This window comes from Lolium rigidum, chromosome 5, assembly GCF_022539505.1.
Source record: "Lolium rigidum isolate FL_2022 chromosome 5, APGP_CSIRO_Lrig_0.1, whole genome shotgun sequence".
In the NCBI taxonomy this organism is placed as follows: domain Eukaryota; kingdom Viridiplantae; phylum Streptophyta; class Magnoliopsida; order Poales; family Poaceae; genus Lolium; species Lolium rigidum.
The window spans coordinates 113068156-113084738 of NC_061512.1; the positions used below are offsets into that span (position 1 = coordinate 113068156).

At 43.5% G+C, this 16583-nt stretch overlaps 2 protein-coding genes across 4 annotated transcripts; one reads left to right on the plus strand and one right to left on the minus strand.

The window, feature by feature from the left end:
• Window positions 1-255: 255 nt before the first annotated feature.
• Window positions 256-6745, plus strand: LOC124656275. The gene is made up of 4 exons (XM_047195051.1): window positions 256-545; window positions 3074-3086; window positions 3146-3173; window positions 5757-6745. The coding sequence occupies exons 1-4, from the start codon at window positions 256-258 to the stop codon at window positions 6743-6745; spliced, it is 1320 nt and encodes a 439-aa protein (XP_047051007.1).
• Window positions 6746-9859: 3114 nt separating this feature from the next.
• LOC124656081 lies at window positions 9860-15997 on the minus strand. 3 transcript variants are annotated; one of them, XM_047194889.1, is made up of 9 exons: window positions 15942-15997; window positions 15576-15713; window positions 15252-15391; window positions 14716-14802; window positions 14457-14579; window positions 13494-13640; window positions 13232-13330; window positions 11389-12687; window positions 9860-10056 (listed from the first exon to the last, which is right to left on the minus strand). In XM_047194889.1, the coding sequence occupies exons 1-8, from the start codon at window positions 15967-15969 to the stop codon at window positions 11428-11430; spliced, it is 2022 nt and encodes a 673-aa protein (XP_047050845.1). In that variant the 5' UTR covers window positions 15970-15997; the 3' UTR covers window positions 9860-10056; window positions 11389-11427. The 3 variants fall into 3 exon arrangements, with proteins under 3 accessions (XP_047050845.1, XP_047050844.1, XP_047050842.1); XM_047194888.1 differs by having other exon boundaries at window positions 15911-15988; XM_047194886.1 differs by having other exon boundaries at window positions 15576-15991.
• Between the last annotated feature and the right edge of the window lie 586 nt (window positions 15998-16583).

Sequence of the window (16583 nt, forward strand, 5' to 3'; positions counted from 1 at the left end):
AAACAAAAAACAAAAAACAAATTACAACCACAAACTTAGCTTCAGTGGGTTGGTTGAAATACTCCGCACTTTTATGAGAGGTCCTGATTTTAGTTCACAACACTGTATTGGTTTTTCCAAAAGTAGATAAAGGGCATATTTTACTAGGCCATTATGTTTGAAAAATCTCTTCCAAATTTCGTAAATTTCTGATATCTACAAACCTTGCTAACTGCATAAAATGCATTGTTAAACTGTTACATAAGTTAAGTCAAAATGCAACCACATTTTAAAAAGTTGCTCAATTTCGAAGAATGTACTTTAGGTGACGGATTAAAGCAAGCTTCCAGCTTTACCGAAGGCTCCAACCGCGCGACGCGCAACACAGAACTACAGAAGCTTACCAACATCTTCGACTTCACCCTCTCCGACTCCCAGCTCGGCCTCCTGCTCCTCCGCCAGAAGCCCAACGCCCTCAACTCCACCAGCCGCAGCCTCATCGTCTGCAACCCGGTCTCGCGACGCCACGGGCTGCTGCTCCAGATGCCTGCTCTGCTGACATTCAGGTAACCTTGGAATCTCCCTTGCTTATAATTTTGCAATGCGTGATCGTCCAACTCAAGTGTTAAGAGGATCCTATCTTCACGTGTGGTCTGGGGTCTATGATCTGTGCCACGGAATTATTTTCAACTGACGTGCTAGTATAGTAACAGGTTCAGACCTATGTTTTCAGTTTTGGAGCAATCCACAGAGTTGTCAATGACTTTGGTCTTTAGTTCTGGACGTTGACTGAAATAGTGCAGAATGCCCATGTTGAATCCCACCAACAAAGATCTTTCTGTGAATCATAGTGCTAGTATTTTTTTTATCGTATAGATAGAGTAGGGGTGTCAGGAAGATTATTCATCATTTGTGCAACTATCTATGAAATGCCTCTGCTGCATGGCTAAAGGGGAAAATATCTAGTGATACCATCCCTTACATGATACCATGATACCACTTTATAAAATTTGAATTCTAAGTATCAAAAAATTTAGAAACAAATTTGTGGCTGTTGACAAGATGTGTGTTTACATTCTCTAGATTTTTCACAACCAAATTTAGAATACACCAAGAGAAGCAAAAAAAAAGACAAATTGTATGTGAATAGTGGCATTTTTGTTTCTCTTAGGGTATTTTGAATTTAGTTATGAAAGTTACAGGGGCACGTAGATACACATCTTGTGAACACCCAAAATTTTGATTTTAAATTTTTTGATATTTAAATTTTAAATTTTAAAGAGTGGTATCATGGTATCAAATAAGATGTGGTATCACTAGATATATTCTCATGGCTAAAGCATGTAGCTTTCTGTTCATAAAAAAAGAGACTATACCTTTCCCTGTGAGAATTTTTACGGTACCCTGTACTCCAAAACTATTGGATGGAGTACCACGCAGATCTGGTGATGGAGGACCAGCTTTAATATTATTTTTCTTATAGTGCCAAAAGAGCAATTTGCAATAATTAGGGGGGATTTTATAATTTGCCACACTTTTATTTGCACTTTTATCATTTGCCATTTTATGTGTCACGTTATATGGCAAAAAATAGACATTTTAAAGAAAAGTGTGGCAAATCATAAAATATCCCAATAATTTTAGCACCAATTTGCAATTTCACCCTCATTGTCCTGATTCCCGATAGAAGCCAGTATCATCCCGATTGATTTGCTGCGCCCCTGCCTCAGCTCATCGCCGCCACCGATCTCGTACCACCGTCTCCGGCCTCCTGGTCTATGGTCCTTCCTGATTGATCCTCTCCGCCTTCGTCCCGATCTCCGCTGCGCGTATTGACTGCGTCGCTGCGCCGCCGCCCGCTTGTGCCATTGTTGGAGGCCGCGCGGCGCCGCCTCTGGCGTGCTGGTCGTAGGCCGTGTCTGCCTTTGTTGGACGACGCCAGCCGTCGTTCTTCGCCTTCGTCCCGATCTCCGGCGTCCTGGTAGAAGGCCGTTTGGCTGTGACCTGGTTAGTACTTGCGCCTCGTTACTGGTAGTAAACGTATATGAGAAGGACCCATACAGTTGTACAGTAGTTTCTTTGCACAGATTTCAAGTCATAAACGTCTGGCCTGTTGAATAGCTGTGTGCAGAATATACAGTAATAGTTTCTTTGCCCAGATTTGAAATCATGAACGTGTGGCCTGTTGAATAGCTGTGTGCACAAGTAAACTTAGTACAGATTCATCTTTTCACATACAGATGGTTTTGATTTTTAAACTAACTGCGTGTTGAAAAAGGCAAACTGATGTTAAAAAAATAGATATGAACCAATGGCATGCTGTTTTAATTTATGAGTTATGTAGTTTTGAACCAAATGAAATATTGTGGGACAGAAAAAAGTGTATGCCATTAATTCATGGATAGTTGCTATGCTTTATTATAACAAGATGATGCCCCTGCGTGTTGCTGCGGGACATTAGAGTGCTAATTTGTTTTAAAGGAGCGTGAGGTATATTATACGATCGAACTGTGAGATAACTGAAGGTTTCCGAGACTTCTTACCATCCATAGCAATAAACAAACTCTTATTAAAGCTACTATCCAGGTTCTCCCTTCAGATATATGTAGCTCGCTTTGTATTTCCAGATAAATACAATTAATACAATTATATCATTGAAATAATATACTCCCTCCGTTCCTAAAAAAGTTTCGCAACTTTTTTTTGCATACGGATGAATCTATAGCTAAAACATGTCTATATACCTCCATATCTAGACAAATTTGAGAAGCTTTTTTAGAAACAGAACCAGAGAGAGTATGAAATTTTATATAGATTGCATCCCCTTATATGACAACATAGCATGCTGTCAGTTACATAGTAGAAGAAGTCAACCAAGAAAACAGTTGGGTCAAAAATTTAGTAAGTCGTACTACAATGTAATTTGTGACTGAATGACTTCTGTATTGTTTGGTCACTGACGGGAAACATATACTCCAATTAGGGGGACTGCACATTGAAGTCTTTTTCTAAGATGACATCTCTATAAGGATGCAAGGTACAGATAATTCATTGGTTTCTGACTTCATGTTCTGACTCATGAATTCATTCCCAGAACAGAGCACAATGTGAGATCTTGAAGACTCTTTCCCTGCTTGAACAACAATAATTACTATACCTATGTCAGGTAACAGGAAGAATGCAAACAGAAGATGGTTAGTCAATTCAATGAAACATCCCTGGATCCATGTATGCCTCCGCTTCGGGGCAGAGCTGCAGAGGGACAAATTTGCATGTCTGGTGTCTCTTTTAAAAGAGGCGAAGGTGGGAGAAGACGTGCGCTCTCTGTAGAATGTTCATTTGATGGCTCTTCGGTCGATGGTGTCATTTGTGGTTGCCGCAAGATGGAGTGTGGAGCGATTCCATGTGCACATGCTCTACAATGTGAAGAACAAGGTCGAAGTAAGAAAGGTGTCAAAAAAACCTAGACCAGACGCATTGCCTGCTCGACGATCTTCTCGCAGAAAAAGAAAGAGGACAGGACATGTTTCCAGTACTTTGAGTGGTGAAGATGAAGACTAGCAAAGCAGTTTACTTCAAAGATTTGTCGTGCTAGGCCATAAAAATTAGTTTGCGATCAACTTGTAAGCAATAAGCTTCATCAGACTCTAGTTGAATTGATATATAACATTATCATTAAGTTCAAGACATGGTTTAAGAGTGAAATTTGCAGCTGTTTTATGTACCTAATTACTATGTGCAGCTGTTTTATGTACCTGATTACTATGTGTAGTACTTTAAGCAATCATGGCCGTTTCCATTGATCCGAGGGTAGTTCATAACATCAAAACTCAAGATTGTGCGCCTGAAAAAATAATTGGAACCACAGATTAAGAAATTATGTGTGTTGTTTGTATCATAATCGTCTAAAATAGAGATTAAAGTAATCATGAACACATGCCAGGTTTGCTGATTAAAGTATTTGCATAAATTCATGACATGCCCTATAAAACCATATTAATACCATCTTCTACTTTGTTCAGAGATGATAATTTTGATTAAACAGGGCTACTGATTCCATTCACCCTTTGGTTGGGTTAACCAAAAGTCAACAAATTACGACCTTATACATTCTAGCTTATGAATTTCTGCATGTCCAAAGTTTCAGTGACTTTTTTTCTCTATTTTTGGATGACGGTGGTGCCTGCATAATTGCATATGGTCTCAAGTTTTAGGGGCTGATATAAATTAGTGAAGAATGTCCATCTTTTTTTTCCAACAATGAAGATCTTTTTATGAGATTTCTGTTTTGATCATGACAATGTAGGGGTTCTTTAAGTATCTGATTTTCAAGTATTGGACCCTGCAAACTGTAGTTTCTTACATGGTTTGACTAAGAGTTTGACATTTTTTGAGAATTTTGAGTGAGTTTGTTTGACAGTAGGGTAAACTAGAAAAACTATCACATTTTTTTCGTGTTCTTGCTGCCTCGCTGTCTATTTTCTTGTCACAGTGTCAAGTGTCCTCAAAGGTTCAGGCAATCATCCATCACATTATTACATCACGTTAGTGCATGGCACATCTAATCAGTTTTTATCCTCCACAGGAATGCATAGCTAGCGGTCGCCGCCCAATTCCAACGCCGCCGAGACGGACGCAAGAAGTGACGCCGAGTCTCCACCATTGCAAGATCCAAAAAAGCACCATCGCCAACGAGGCTTTGTGAGTCGGTGAACAGCCTGCTGCAAGCAGCGAGGCACATGTCGCTGTGGCACGTCGACCGGGGGACACCTCCCATCGACGAAGTCGGAGAAGAACCGCATATCCACCACCTCCGGACCAACATCTTCGCTTCAGAAGAACCACCTCGCCCCGGCCCCCAGCGGCGTTGTGGACAACGACAGGCGCCAGTGACACGTCGAGAAATAGATCTCGCCAGATTTGAAGACCGGCGAGAATACCAAGCTACCGACCTAAAAGATCGACAAGCACACGTTGCCAACAACTCCGAGACGCCGCCGTGAAGGTCGCCGCTGGTGTGGGAGTGGAGTTGAGACAGATTTATTTGCCCGGGCGCAGCTCCCACCACCCCAACGACGCAGCACGGCAGCCAAGCCCTAACTATAAAACGGAGGAGGAACGAGGTCCCCTCCCCCTCCTGCCGCGGCAAGCGAAGAGAGAGGGGCCCAGATCTCACGCCGGTGGAGATTGGATCTGGCCGCCGCCGCCTGGTCTCCCGAGAGTTGGGCGAAGGGGTATCGCGACTTTTTGTAAAACAAAGTGTTTGGGGAAACTGCTTGACACCCTAATACGGGTGTGGCTATCTCATTTATGTATGGGTACCAAGAGGTATAATACAAGACATATACAGACACTACGTATATACAGTCTAACACGAAGAGGCAGCTCGCATAGAGGGCCCCCTACGACTCTATCACGAAGTCGGATTTAGCGTGTACAAATACTCCGACAGTCCGACTATACAATGCAACCGTGAACAAGAATCGGACATTAACGGCGGACGCTCAGCCCTTCCTCTCTCAACTAGATTTCTGATACTGGTGGGAGTAGGACTCCAACACGAGTCGGTTTCCGATACTGGTGGGAGCTCAGGCCGTCGTCTATCTATCTACTCTCCTATATATAATCATACACGTACGTACTTGTACACGAAACATCTGAAGAAGAGAAACACCTGAACTATCGAAAAACCCTCCACAAAAGATTTCGGTCGCGTCTGCTCGCCCCGGTCGCCCGTCATGGCGCCGCTGCCAGGAAGCCTGGCGTCAATTAACCAGTCCGGCGCGCGGTGGCCAAGATGCTGCAAAAGTGGAGCTTCAAGGAGGGCTCAGGCCTTGGCGCACGGGGACAAGGGATCGTTGCCCCCGTACAGCCCACGCTGATACACCCTACAACCGGAATCGGCTATGGAGAGAGATCGTACCAAAACGGCCTCCCGGACAAGACGCCGGTGGTCCAAGAAGAGTGGCGCCGTCGGTGCGAGGAAATTTCACGAGTCCTTCAGCTTGAAAAGGACTGCTGCAACAAGACAGTCGAGCTGCTGCGCGACATGGCCGAAGAGGACGACAGCTCGGCGGAGACGACGGAGGCGCTGGCGGCGGTCCTCAAGTCCATGGAGGTGTTTCAGGAGAAGCGCACGCCGGGGATGTGGAAAGCCACGTTGCCTTCTTCCACCTTGCTCTACATCATCGAGAACGTGATCAAGCCGAAGATTGCCGCGGACGCGCGGGAATGGACGCCGTCATGGGACCCGGACTGCCACCTCTGGGTTCGTCCGTGGGTTCCCCTCGTCGGCCACCTGCCGGACAGCCTCTACGACGCCGTGGAGAGTAAGATCGTCAAGCACGCCGACGAGTTCGCCGTCATCTCCCCGTGGAAGGATCTTATGGATCCGACACAGTGGGAGACGTACACCCGGCGCCACGTCCTGCCGTGGCTGACGCGTCTAGTGCGGGAGCTGATGATCGCGCCGCCGAAGCAGATGGACCCTTCCTTCCACACGTTGATGCAGTGGGCGCCCCTCGTGCCGGCCAAGATCGTGGTCTCCATCCTTGAAGAAGAGCTCTTCTTCGACAGATTTGAGGATGCGCTGCGCCACTGGCTGCAGTCCGGCGCCGGCAAGCCGTCTTCCGAGGAGGTCCTCGCTTGGTGCACCGGATGGAAGAATTTGCTCACCCCCGAGCTGCTCGCCGACGAAGGAGTGCTCGCGCGTATGAATGCCGTCGTCGACTTGGTCGATGCTCACAGTGGCGGACCCAGGAATTGAGGTTTGCGGGGGCGAACATTTTTAGATAACTATTTTTTAGCACAAATGCAAGTGTGCATAGTGAAATGAGCGATCCGCAAAAAAGTAAGTTTTCAATATGGATAATATAAAACTAGTAAGGACATGAAAACAAATAAAAATATTAGAAACTACAAAAAGTAGTCCTGCTGATAAAAAATTGATAAAAAAATCTCTAAGCAATAGCTGGTTGAATGTCCCACAAAATTAAATTTGATAAAAAAATTGGATGATCTATTTATTCTTGGTATTGTATATAGAAAACATGACAAACACAATCGGAATAGGGGGGAAATTACTTGCAGCTGTTGCAACCACCGCCTCCTGCTCTTCCGGTTCCTACATATGCAATCCAATCTTCTCGTCTGAGTCCATCGGCGGCAGCGGCCAGATCAGAAAGTTAGGCGCTCGGCTGCTCAAGCCCTTGTAGCAGCCGGTGGTGCGTGTAGCCATGCAGCTGTCCAGGTCGGTCATCGCGACTCGCGAGAGAGAAGCGCGCTAGGGATTGGAAGTTTGGAACGCTCGCGTGGGGAATTTTCCGATTGGAACGATGCAGCCATGAGCCTGAGTATGTGTGTGCCTGGTATTTGTACTTTGGACAGCTAAAAAATGGAATGGGCCTTTCACTTTAGCCCAATAGTCTATCACGGAGGTCCAGTTTTCTTTCTCCTCGTCAGTAGAACAGGTACCGCTTCGATGGAAGAATACATCAGAGCAGTACATGTTCGTCAATGGCGGTTGGCCGGCCGCCATAGATGCAGAGCTGCTAAGCTGGGCTGCCCTGCTTCGCACCGAGAGACCCGGGGCGGCCGCCCCTGCTCGCCCCCCCGGTAGGTCCGCCACTGGATGCTCAAGCCTAGAACCTCAACCGAGTTTTCTTGTTAGCTTAATTTGTTGGTAGTATGAACTATGATGCATGCATCGGGTCCCTTGTCATTTTTTTGTTAATTAACGGTGGCTATTTGCAATGTAATAATAGTCATCGTGCTTGCTGCCTGTGATGTACAGATACGAGATATAAGAATCATCATCATCATCTTTGTAGAATTGTTAACTGTCCTAGCATGATTGTTCCTCATGTTCAGCTTTCATGAAGAATTTCAACTTCTGCTTAGTGGCTTTTACAATGTTAGTGGATTTTTTTTTCTGCGAAACACAGTATAGACGTAGACGCTCACATATACGCACATACACTCACCCCTATGAAGACACACACGCACGTCTTACTATGAGCACCTCCGAAAGACTGCGTCCAAAAACTTCGTCCGACGGATCTTGAGATTGACGAAGTCACCACATACGCCTCGTTGTAATGAAGAAGAAGAAAGAGCTCAGTTTTGTATATGCTCTTCATTGGGTGTTGCCGCTGTGCTGCCGTTATTTCCATTGATTTTTTTCCTCTGTTCAGTTTAACCGTGTTGTTTTCGTGTTGTCCGTCATTCCGTGTTGGTAGTCGTCACTTTGTTAGTGTTTTTGTGTTTCCTCTGTTGTTAGTTCAAGTTCATCATGACATCCCCTCATAAGAGTTTCTATTTGGGGAATTGGAATGTAAGAGGCTGAATGATGATAAGACATGTGAACTGATTCAAGAATCGTTATCTTCAAATGCTTTCGATGTGATTTTTTTCTCACGTTTGGTGGACTCTTTAGAGGCCATTATTGTTAGGGCCAGCGAGTCGGGGCACCTCCAGGGGGTCGTGCCACACCTGATACCGGGTGGTGTTACTCACCTCCAATACGCGGATGACACCCTGATCCTCCTTGACCCCTCGGACGTAGGCGTGGCAAACCTCAAACTACTATGCTTCGAGAACATGTCAGGGCTGAAGATCAACTTTGCGAAGAGCGAAGTGGTTGTGACTTGGTTGTGACTGGGAATGTCAGAGGGTAGCGGATGCCCTCAATTGCAAGCTAAGGGAGCTTGCCATTTACATACATTGGCCTTCCTGTCAGCGACAAGCCTCTTTCAGTTGCGGACTGGAACTTCCTCATTGAGAAGGTTGGCCACAGGGTTGAGCCTTGGCAAGGGTTGTTCCTCGCCTCCGCGGGGAGACTAGAACTTACCAACTCTTGTCTTTCTAGCTTGCCGTTGTTCGCAATGGGGCTATATCTATTGCACGGCGACTCGTGGGGCCATGAATCGGTATCGTTCCCGCTTCTTTTGGGAAGGAGTGGGTCCCAAGCGCAAATACCACATGGTAGACTGGGCTACGGTGTGCAAGCCAAAGGCGTTTGGAGGATTGGGAATCCTTAACACAAAGTTCATGAATATCGCTCTCATGCTTAAATGTATCTGGAAGATCTATCAGAACAGTGAGGGGCTATGGGCAGACCGGCTGAGGGCCAAATACTTGCGCAACAATGACTTCTTCTCCCCCGCGGTGCCCACCAAAGGCTCCCAGTTTGGAATGCCATTCAGAAGATCAAATGGTACTTCAAGATGGGGGCCAAGCACAAGGTGCGCAATGGGAGGCGAACATATTTTTTGCTAGACTGGTGGACGGGCACGGGCCCTTGCGTCTATCCTTCCCACGCCTTTTCGCATGTTGCGACAACCACTTCGCCACACTGGAAGGAGTTCGCAACAACGACAGATGGCGTATCAGATTCAGACGCTCCTTCAGTCTCGCTGAGATTGTGGAATGGGAGAACCTTTGCAGGATATTCGACCTTACCCCCATCACTGCGGGAGAGGACGAGGTCCGCTGGGCGTTGGAGGCATCCTTGATTCATGGTGTTGTAAGGGCAATGTACAGGTTTCAACCTTCTCTTAGGACTACACAACATCTAGGTATGGGTGACAACACAAACATGATATTCATTGAGTTATCTCCTAAACGCTACCGATAACATTTAGCAGGCCTTGAGCAAACTAGCGGGGTGAGCTGCACATAACAAATAAAATGTGCAAAATTTTGACACTGAATACAAACATTTAGCAAGTCTGAGCAAAATAGGGCCATCACACAGAGGAAAGAAGAACATCACAGTTTAGGTACTCATTGCAGCGAAAAAGCTGAACTGGTGTTGTTGTGAGCCCTGGTTTTGCAATATAAAAGGTCTAGGCTGTGTTCATGTGAGCCATGGTTCACCGAATATTAGGATATTGTCAGTTTCCAATGGTACCAGGATTGTCTAGTGAACCAAATGACCAAAAACAACCTGCTGTTTTCAGGATCTCGTTCATGTTATTCAAATTGTACTTTCGATAACAATGTACGTATAGCTTCCCACGGGCTGACTTTAAAAAGAAGTGGCAATGCCTCTGAAGTCACCAATCAGTAGTCACCTCCCTAGATCATAAAAGAGGAGAACTATCAGCAAACTTTCCAGTGAATCAGACATAGACAGCACACGGATAATTACGAAGTGGAACATATATGTGGAAGACCAAGCACATATATGTGGTTTTCAAAGTTCAGCACCCCTAGAAAATATTGGCAGTAACAATGGACTCAACTTGACAAAGATCATCTAACTACCAGACAAAAGAAGTTCAGCTTCAAGACATACACATCTCTGTATTCCAGCATTTGAAAACCTGTTACACTGGTAGTAACAGCAAATAATTCATCTTGAGATGCACAAAAATTTACCACAGCGAGTCATGCAACACTGCAAGTCTTGATCAAATGATACTTGAACGTGACTAGTGTAAAATTCACCCCTCCAAAGTTTCGACATCAAAAAATCTATTCAGAAGGAATGAAGCATGAAAATTCTAAATTGTAAAGCTTAAGAAAAGATGATTGTTTCTAATCTATATGTTCAGATATGTAAAAACATTACTGGGGTTTGTACCGTGAAAAGACAAAATACAACCAATTCTACTGGAACATGGTTGCTTGGTGCATATCCTGTCCAAGAATAAGCATTCCAGTTCCAAATCAAAATGTCATTATGCAAAAAAAATCTGTCATCATGGCCAAAATCTTGTCGAAATATACTAGTAATCACTAATGATGAAAAAGTGCTTGTCAAACATTCAAAATTCAAGATGGTGTACAATTCTATCTTAACATATAGTTTTGATAACTTAGTTGAGAGCCCAAACTTAAAAATGCATCAGGAGTTATTCATCAAGTGTCAATGACATATATGAGTAGTTAACTGACATAATTTGACAAAGCTATGCATTCCAGTGGACGATAAAAACTTGATTAGATAGACCATGCATCAAGCAAACTACAGGCAAGGAAATGCAATAGCGTGATGGATGATTGCCTGAATCTTCAAGAAGGACACTTGACATTGTCACAAGAAACAAGACAGCGAGGCAGCAAGAATAAGAGAGAAAAAAATGTGATAGTTTCTATAGTTTACCCAACTCACTCAAAATTCTCAACAACAACAAAAAAAGTCAAACTCTTTGCCAAACCATGTTAGAAACTACAGTTTGCAGGGTCCAATACTTGAGAATTAGACAGTTCAAGGAACCCCTACATTGTCATGATCAAAACAGAAATCTCATAAAAACATCTTTCATTATTGGGAAAAAAGATGGACATTCTGCACTAATTATATCAACCTCTAAAACTTGAGACCATATGCAATTATGCAGGTGCCACCGTCATCCAAAAAAGAGAGGAAGAAAATCGCCGAGACTAGTGTGGACTAAAACTCACCTCAGGTACTGAACAGTGAACAGGAGCATTTTATTTCTATCACCAAATGGAATACTTCATCTCATAATAATCTTCGTCTTCTGGCATAAAGTTATCACCATAATATTCTCGCATCCCAAAGAAAGGGAGTGGAACAATGTTCTCCTGAAAGCGGAACGAAGTAATATGCAAGCGGGTGTCTGTGTTTTCATCCCACTTCATCTTTCCTAGAAACTTGCCATCAAGGTCACAGTGCAAAACACATCCTGGAAGCTCGATCAACAACTCACGCTCATTGAATGTAGCAATCTTGTGCAGTCTAGCCGGTAAATAAAGCTGAGGTGATGGCTCCAATGCCGACAGGTTGATCTTGTAGGTGGGGGCCCAGACCTCGGCTTTGTAGTCATGCATAACATTAATAGCTATGGCAATGCCATCATGACTGCTGCACATAGCAAGCGCGCCGTCCAGCTCCAACAACGACATCCAAGACCAAGAGTACTTACAGGGAGGACTGCGCATCCAACTGAAAGTCTCAGCCTTGGTGTCAAACACAATTATGTTGCTGAAGTCATCGCTAGTATAGTACCGCGGTAACAGCCAATGCAAGTTGCCGTGGTTGAGGACTGGTGCATTTTTAGAACATGTGAGTCCATCTAGGAAACCTTGTTGCAATGGTGGTTCTGTGATGCGCCTTGACTGACTGCATCCGACTGCAAGGACGTGGAAATCAACCTTGGAAGTATCCTCATTCCTTGTGCAGATAGAGTAGAGCACCCGGTATTCTTCGGATGCAAGGTGTTGGTAGAAGCCAGCAATGCGAATTCCTGTAACTGGTAGGCCATCATCATGATCACAAGTCAGTGCCAGGGGAACACGTTGGCGGGTAATCGGATTGCACACGTCAAAGTATCCCTCAGTGACGGAGACCACAAGGAGGCCATCACAGGAACCATGGATCACAAGGTTGTCTTTGTAGAGGCAGGGGTCGGGGTACCAGAGGATGGTCTTCTGGCTGAGCTTGCGACTGGCAGCACCGGGACTAGCATCAAAATATACAAAAAGGTGGCGGTCAAACAGTTGTCCTCCATGCTTGATGTGTTCAATGACCGGAAGAGACGGCTGGCGGCGGTGGTGTGCGAGGAGGAAGTCGTGGGTGGAGGTAGCATGATGCCACGACTTGCGGACAACACGACACCGGAGGATGTCCTCAGCCGGCAACCTAACAAGTATGTCACTGATAACCACCGACTCAGGCAAGTCGTCAAGGACGGTCTCACTGCTGATGTTCTGCATGATGATTGATTGCTGGTGTTCTATCTGAAAAAAGGGCATAGTTGAGCATGAGTTAAAACAGTAGAAACATTTGATGGCATAGATCAATTGTTCAGAACACTAACATATGGCTACCAGGCAGCATAATATGCATGCAACTATGGTAACATAAGTGCTACGGGGGTTCTTTATCGAAAAAAGTGCTACGGGAACCTAACAAAATGTTCCCCTTCTAGTAGTTGCACTAAGCAGGACAAGATCGGATGCCACAAAAAGATCAAGACGGCTGAATATGAGTAAATCAACACACCTTTGTACCAAAAATATTTGTGTAAACATTAATTAAATATGATAGAGAGAAGATTGTCAACAGCCAGATATGCACAAAAATAGATCTAAATACAAAAACTGGAACCTAAAGAAGTATGTAATAAAGAACTGATACAATGTAGAGTACCCAGATCTGCAGTATTGTTAACAAAATTATTATTCGCTTCATCAGGAATTTCAATATATGATAAGGTAACCAAGTATTTATTGGAGCCCTATGGATGTACTATGCAGCCACTGATCTGATGGAAGAATTTACCCTTGTGTATAGAGCTGATGCCTGAGCATAATCCTTTCTCTCAAATGCAGCATCCCCTTGCGCTTTAAAAGCAGCTTGCACAATTGTATGAAGATGGTCCTAAATCAAATGTGTAATCGAAAGTCAAAACGAACATAGAATGCATGGCACTGACAAATCTTTCAAACAACGCTAATTTTGCTTTTTTGCTTGATCTGTGTGAAACTGATCGACATCAACCCAACTGGAACAACAAGTTGAATAGGAAATAATCTATTCTTACTTCTGAACTCCCAGATTTCACATGTTGCATTATTCCATCAATGCTCCAGTCTGCAAATTTAGCTACAGGGGATGTGACAGGAAAAAGAATATCAACACATTCCTTCCGTCCATGGATTGCCGCTATTTCCACTGGCATTCTACCAATCTGTTAACAATCATACCAGGGATCAGTTTTAGAGTAAGCACCGGAGAGCTTAGGGAATGCCACAAAAAGATAATGTGGCAAAGGAATTGCATTCAGGCATATCTATAAGATCCGAAATACCCCCTCCGTCCCATCAAAGTTGTCTTAGATTTTGTCTAAATTAGGATGTATCTAGCATCCTAAATTTAGACAAATCTAAGACAACTTTCATGGGACGGAGGGAGTAAGAGAAATTATGGATGATTGTGCAGCGCATGTGCAATATATGTGCTCCCAGATTCCCAACATTTTCTGGACATGTGTATAGATAGAAATATTAAACAGGTGCATGAATGTTTAGTTCCTTTGCTCTTCTCATTTATGTGAAAGCAAATATGATGTGACCTTCAGTACAATGTGATAGGTAAATATTTGAAGAGAACAGACAGAGGACTTCAGTATGGCATATTTAACCATAAAATGCTCCGAATTAAGCAACTGGATAAACATTTCAGATAAACAGAAGGGGAACTCTGCATAAAACAGGCTATTAATAAACAATGATATTTCAAACCTAACAAACCCCAAATAGCAAGATATGGCATCATTAACCCACTTTATCAAATACTACCTCTGATCGGAAATAATCGGCGCCAGGCACGGTAGATATACCATACATAATATAATCTACAAAGTCTAGAAACAATCGGATGCTACGATAAACCATTAATCACAAACACACCAGAAAAGTTGTTTTGCAAGTACAACACAGAGCCAGTTCATAAGCTTAATTAGAGTTAGAACTAATAGTCTAAGTAGCAGCACAAAAAAACTCACTTCATCAGGAATATTGGGATCAGCACGAGCTTCCAACAAGCACTCGATGCAGTCAGATAAGCCATCTTTTGCAGCTATTATTAATGGAGTTACAGGCCTGGCAGCATTGACATCAGCACCACCCTGAAACATTAAAGATAGTGTTTTGTAATCATGTACAACTTGTCTCACGATAGGAATGACATGAGAAAAAATTCAGGTCCATTTGGTAATATATCTCTACTGTACGTAGATGTTTGAAAGGGACAAGTCAATGCACCTGAATAACTAGTTCCACACACTTAAATGAAGAAGCGAAGAGAGCCAATGTAAGTGGTGCATAGGATGATTGCACAACTCTGTTAGGCTGGAGAAAAGGCAAACATTACATTACTTGAAACAATAACACAGTCAATGAAGAACAATAAATTTAGCTCTTTATTATGCAATAATTAGTCGAATACAAAAATTACTAAACGAACTGTTTGGCATACTTTATTCATTTTTCCAGGCAAATGCTATAGATGCGAAAGGAAATCATATGCTTTATCATCTTTGTTTTTCCAAATGAATCATTGGACATAAAAGTATGCACCCGATATCTTTTCTGGAAGGAAATTCCAGAGTTCAGTTTGGGCAAGGAGGTAAAAATATCATTCATTCTGCCAATTAGGCTGGATTGGGATAGTTCCTTGAGGGAAAATAAAGACAATAACATCTATGGGTCAAGTGAATAGCTTCTGGTCACGACTTCTCTTTATCATTGATACAAGACCGTATAAAGCATACAGAAGATGGAAAGAAGGAAAACAATACATTTGCCCCATACTTCAACAGCACTTCCATCATTTCCAGATTTCCACAATGAGCGGCAAAATGTAGTGGTGTTCCTTCTGAGCTCATAGAGTCAACATTGGCCCCTCTGGATAACAATATATCCGCTATTCCAAAGGGATCTGGATAGAGTACATGAAAATTACTCACAGTGTCACATTAGCATCAAGGATACAGTAGATAAAATAAAGTATTCTCGAAAAAATTATATCTGGACAGAGACACTACAAGCAGTTTTGATTAGATATGACAGACAAGATTTGGCATGAGAGAAATGTCGGAAGCAAGTACATAGGCAGAGAGAACCTTGCTTTGTTGCAAGAACATGGAGCACAGTAAACCCTTCTGTGCTTGGTATGTCTGGTTTAGCACCACGATCAAGTAGAAGCTCCACAATTCTTTTAGGTGCAGTACCGTATATTGCACATATTAGAGGTGATAAACCTAGCGAGAGCACAAGATATGACAAACACTTTGTCAGAGTGAGCAACAGTTGTTTGTTCCAACCAAAAGATCGAGGGATACGTAAGCAAGAGCGATTGAACCTGCAAAATACATATATACTAGAAGATGGCACAAGCAGGTACCACAAGTGAGTCATGCCTAGAAAAAGAAAATGAAGCGCAAGAACATTCACTCACAATGCCATAATTGGTATCTACTTTCATGTACCTCGAATGCTCCTATATAACAGATCCATAATTTAACATCCATTTTCAAGAAACCAATACTGCTGGAAAAAGGGCCTTTGGTCGCGGTTCGCAACTGCCATTAGTCGCGGTTGCGCAACCGCGACCAAATAGGCGCGACTAAAGCCCCCACCCTTTAGTCGCGGTTGCTTACGAACCGCGACTAAAGGCCCGTCCACGTGGGCGCCAGGCGACCGTCGGGGCGGAGGCCCTTTAGTCGCGGTTCTTCTGGCCAACCGCGACTAAAGGCCGCCGCAGGTTTAGGGTTTTAGGCCCCCCTAAACCTGCCCCCCCCCTAAACCTGTTTTCTGTTTAATTTGTATTGTTTTATTTCTTTTGTGCTTTATTGTAATTTTGAAGGAGTTTCACATATTCTACGGTACTACATACATGCATATGAATGTACAATTTCAAACAAATTTGAAATTAGAACCAAAAAGAATTCAAGAGGAATATACAATATATATTCAATATCATCGGATGACCATATACAAGTTTGAACAAGTTTCCATACATAATTTAATGCATGTATAGTTCTACGTCCTCGTAATGGTGTTCTCCTTTAGGATCGAGGACTTCCCTCCTGAACCATCCAGCTAGTTCCTCTTGAAGTGGTCGGAAGCGA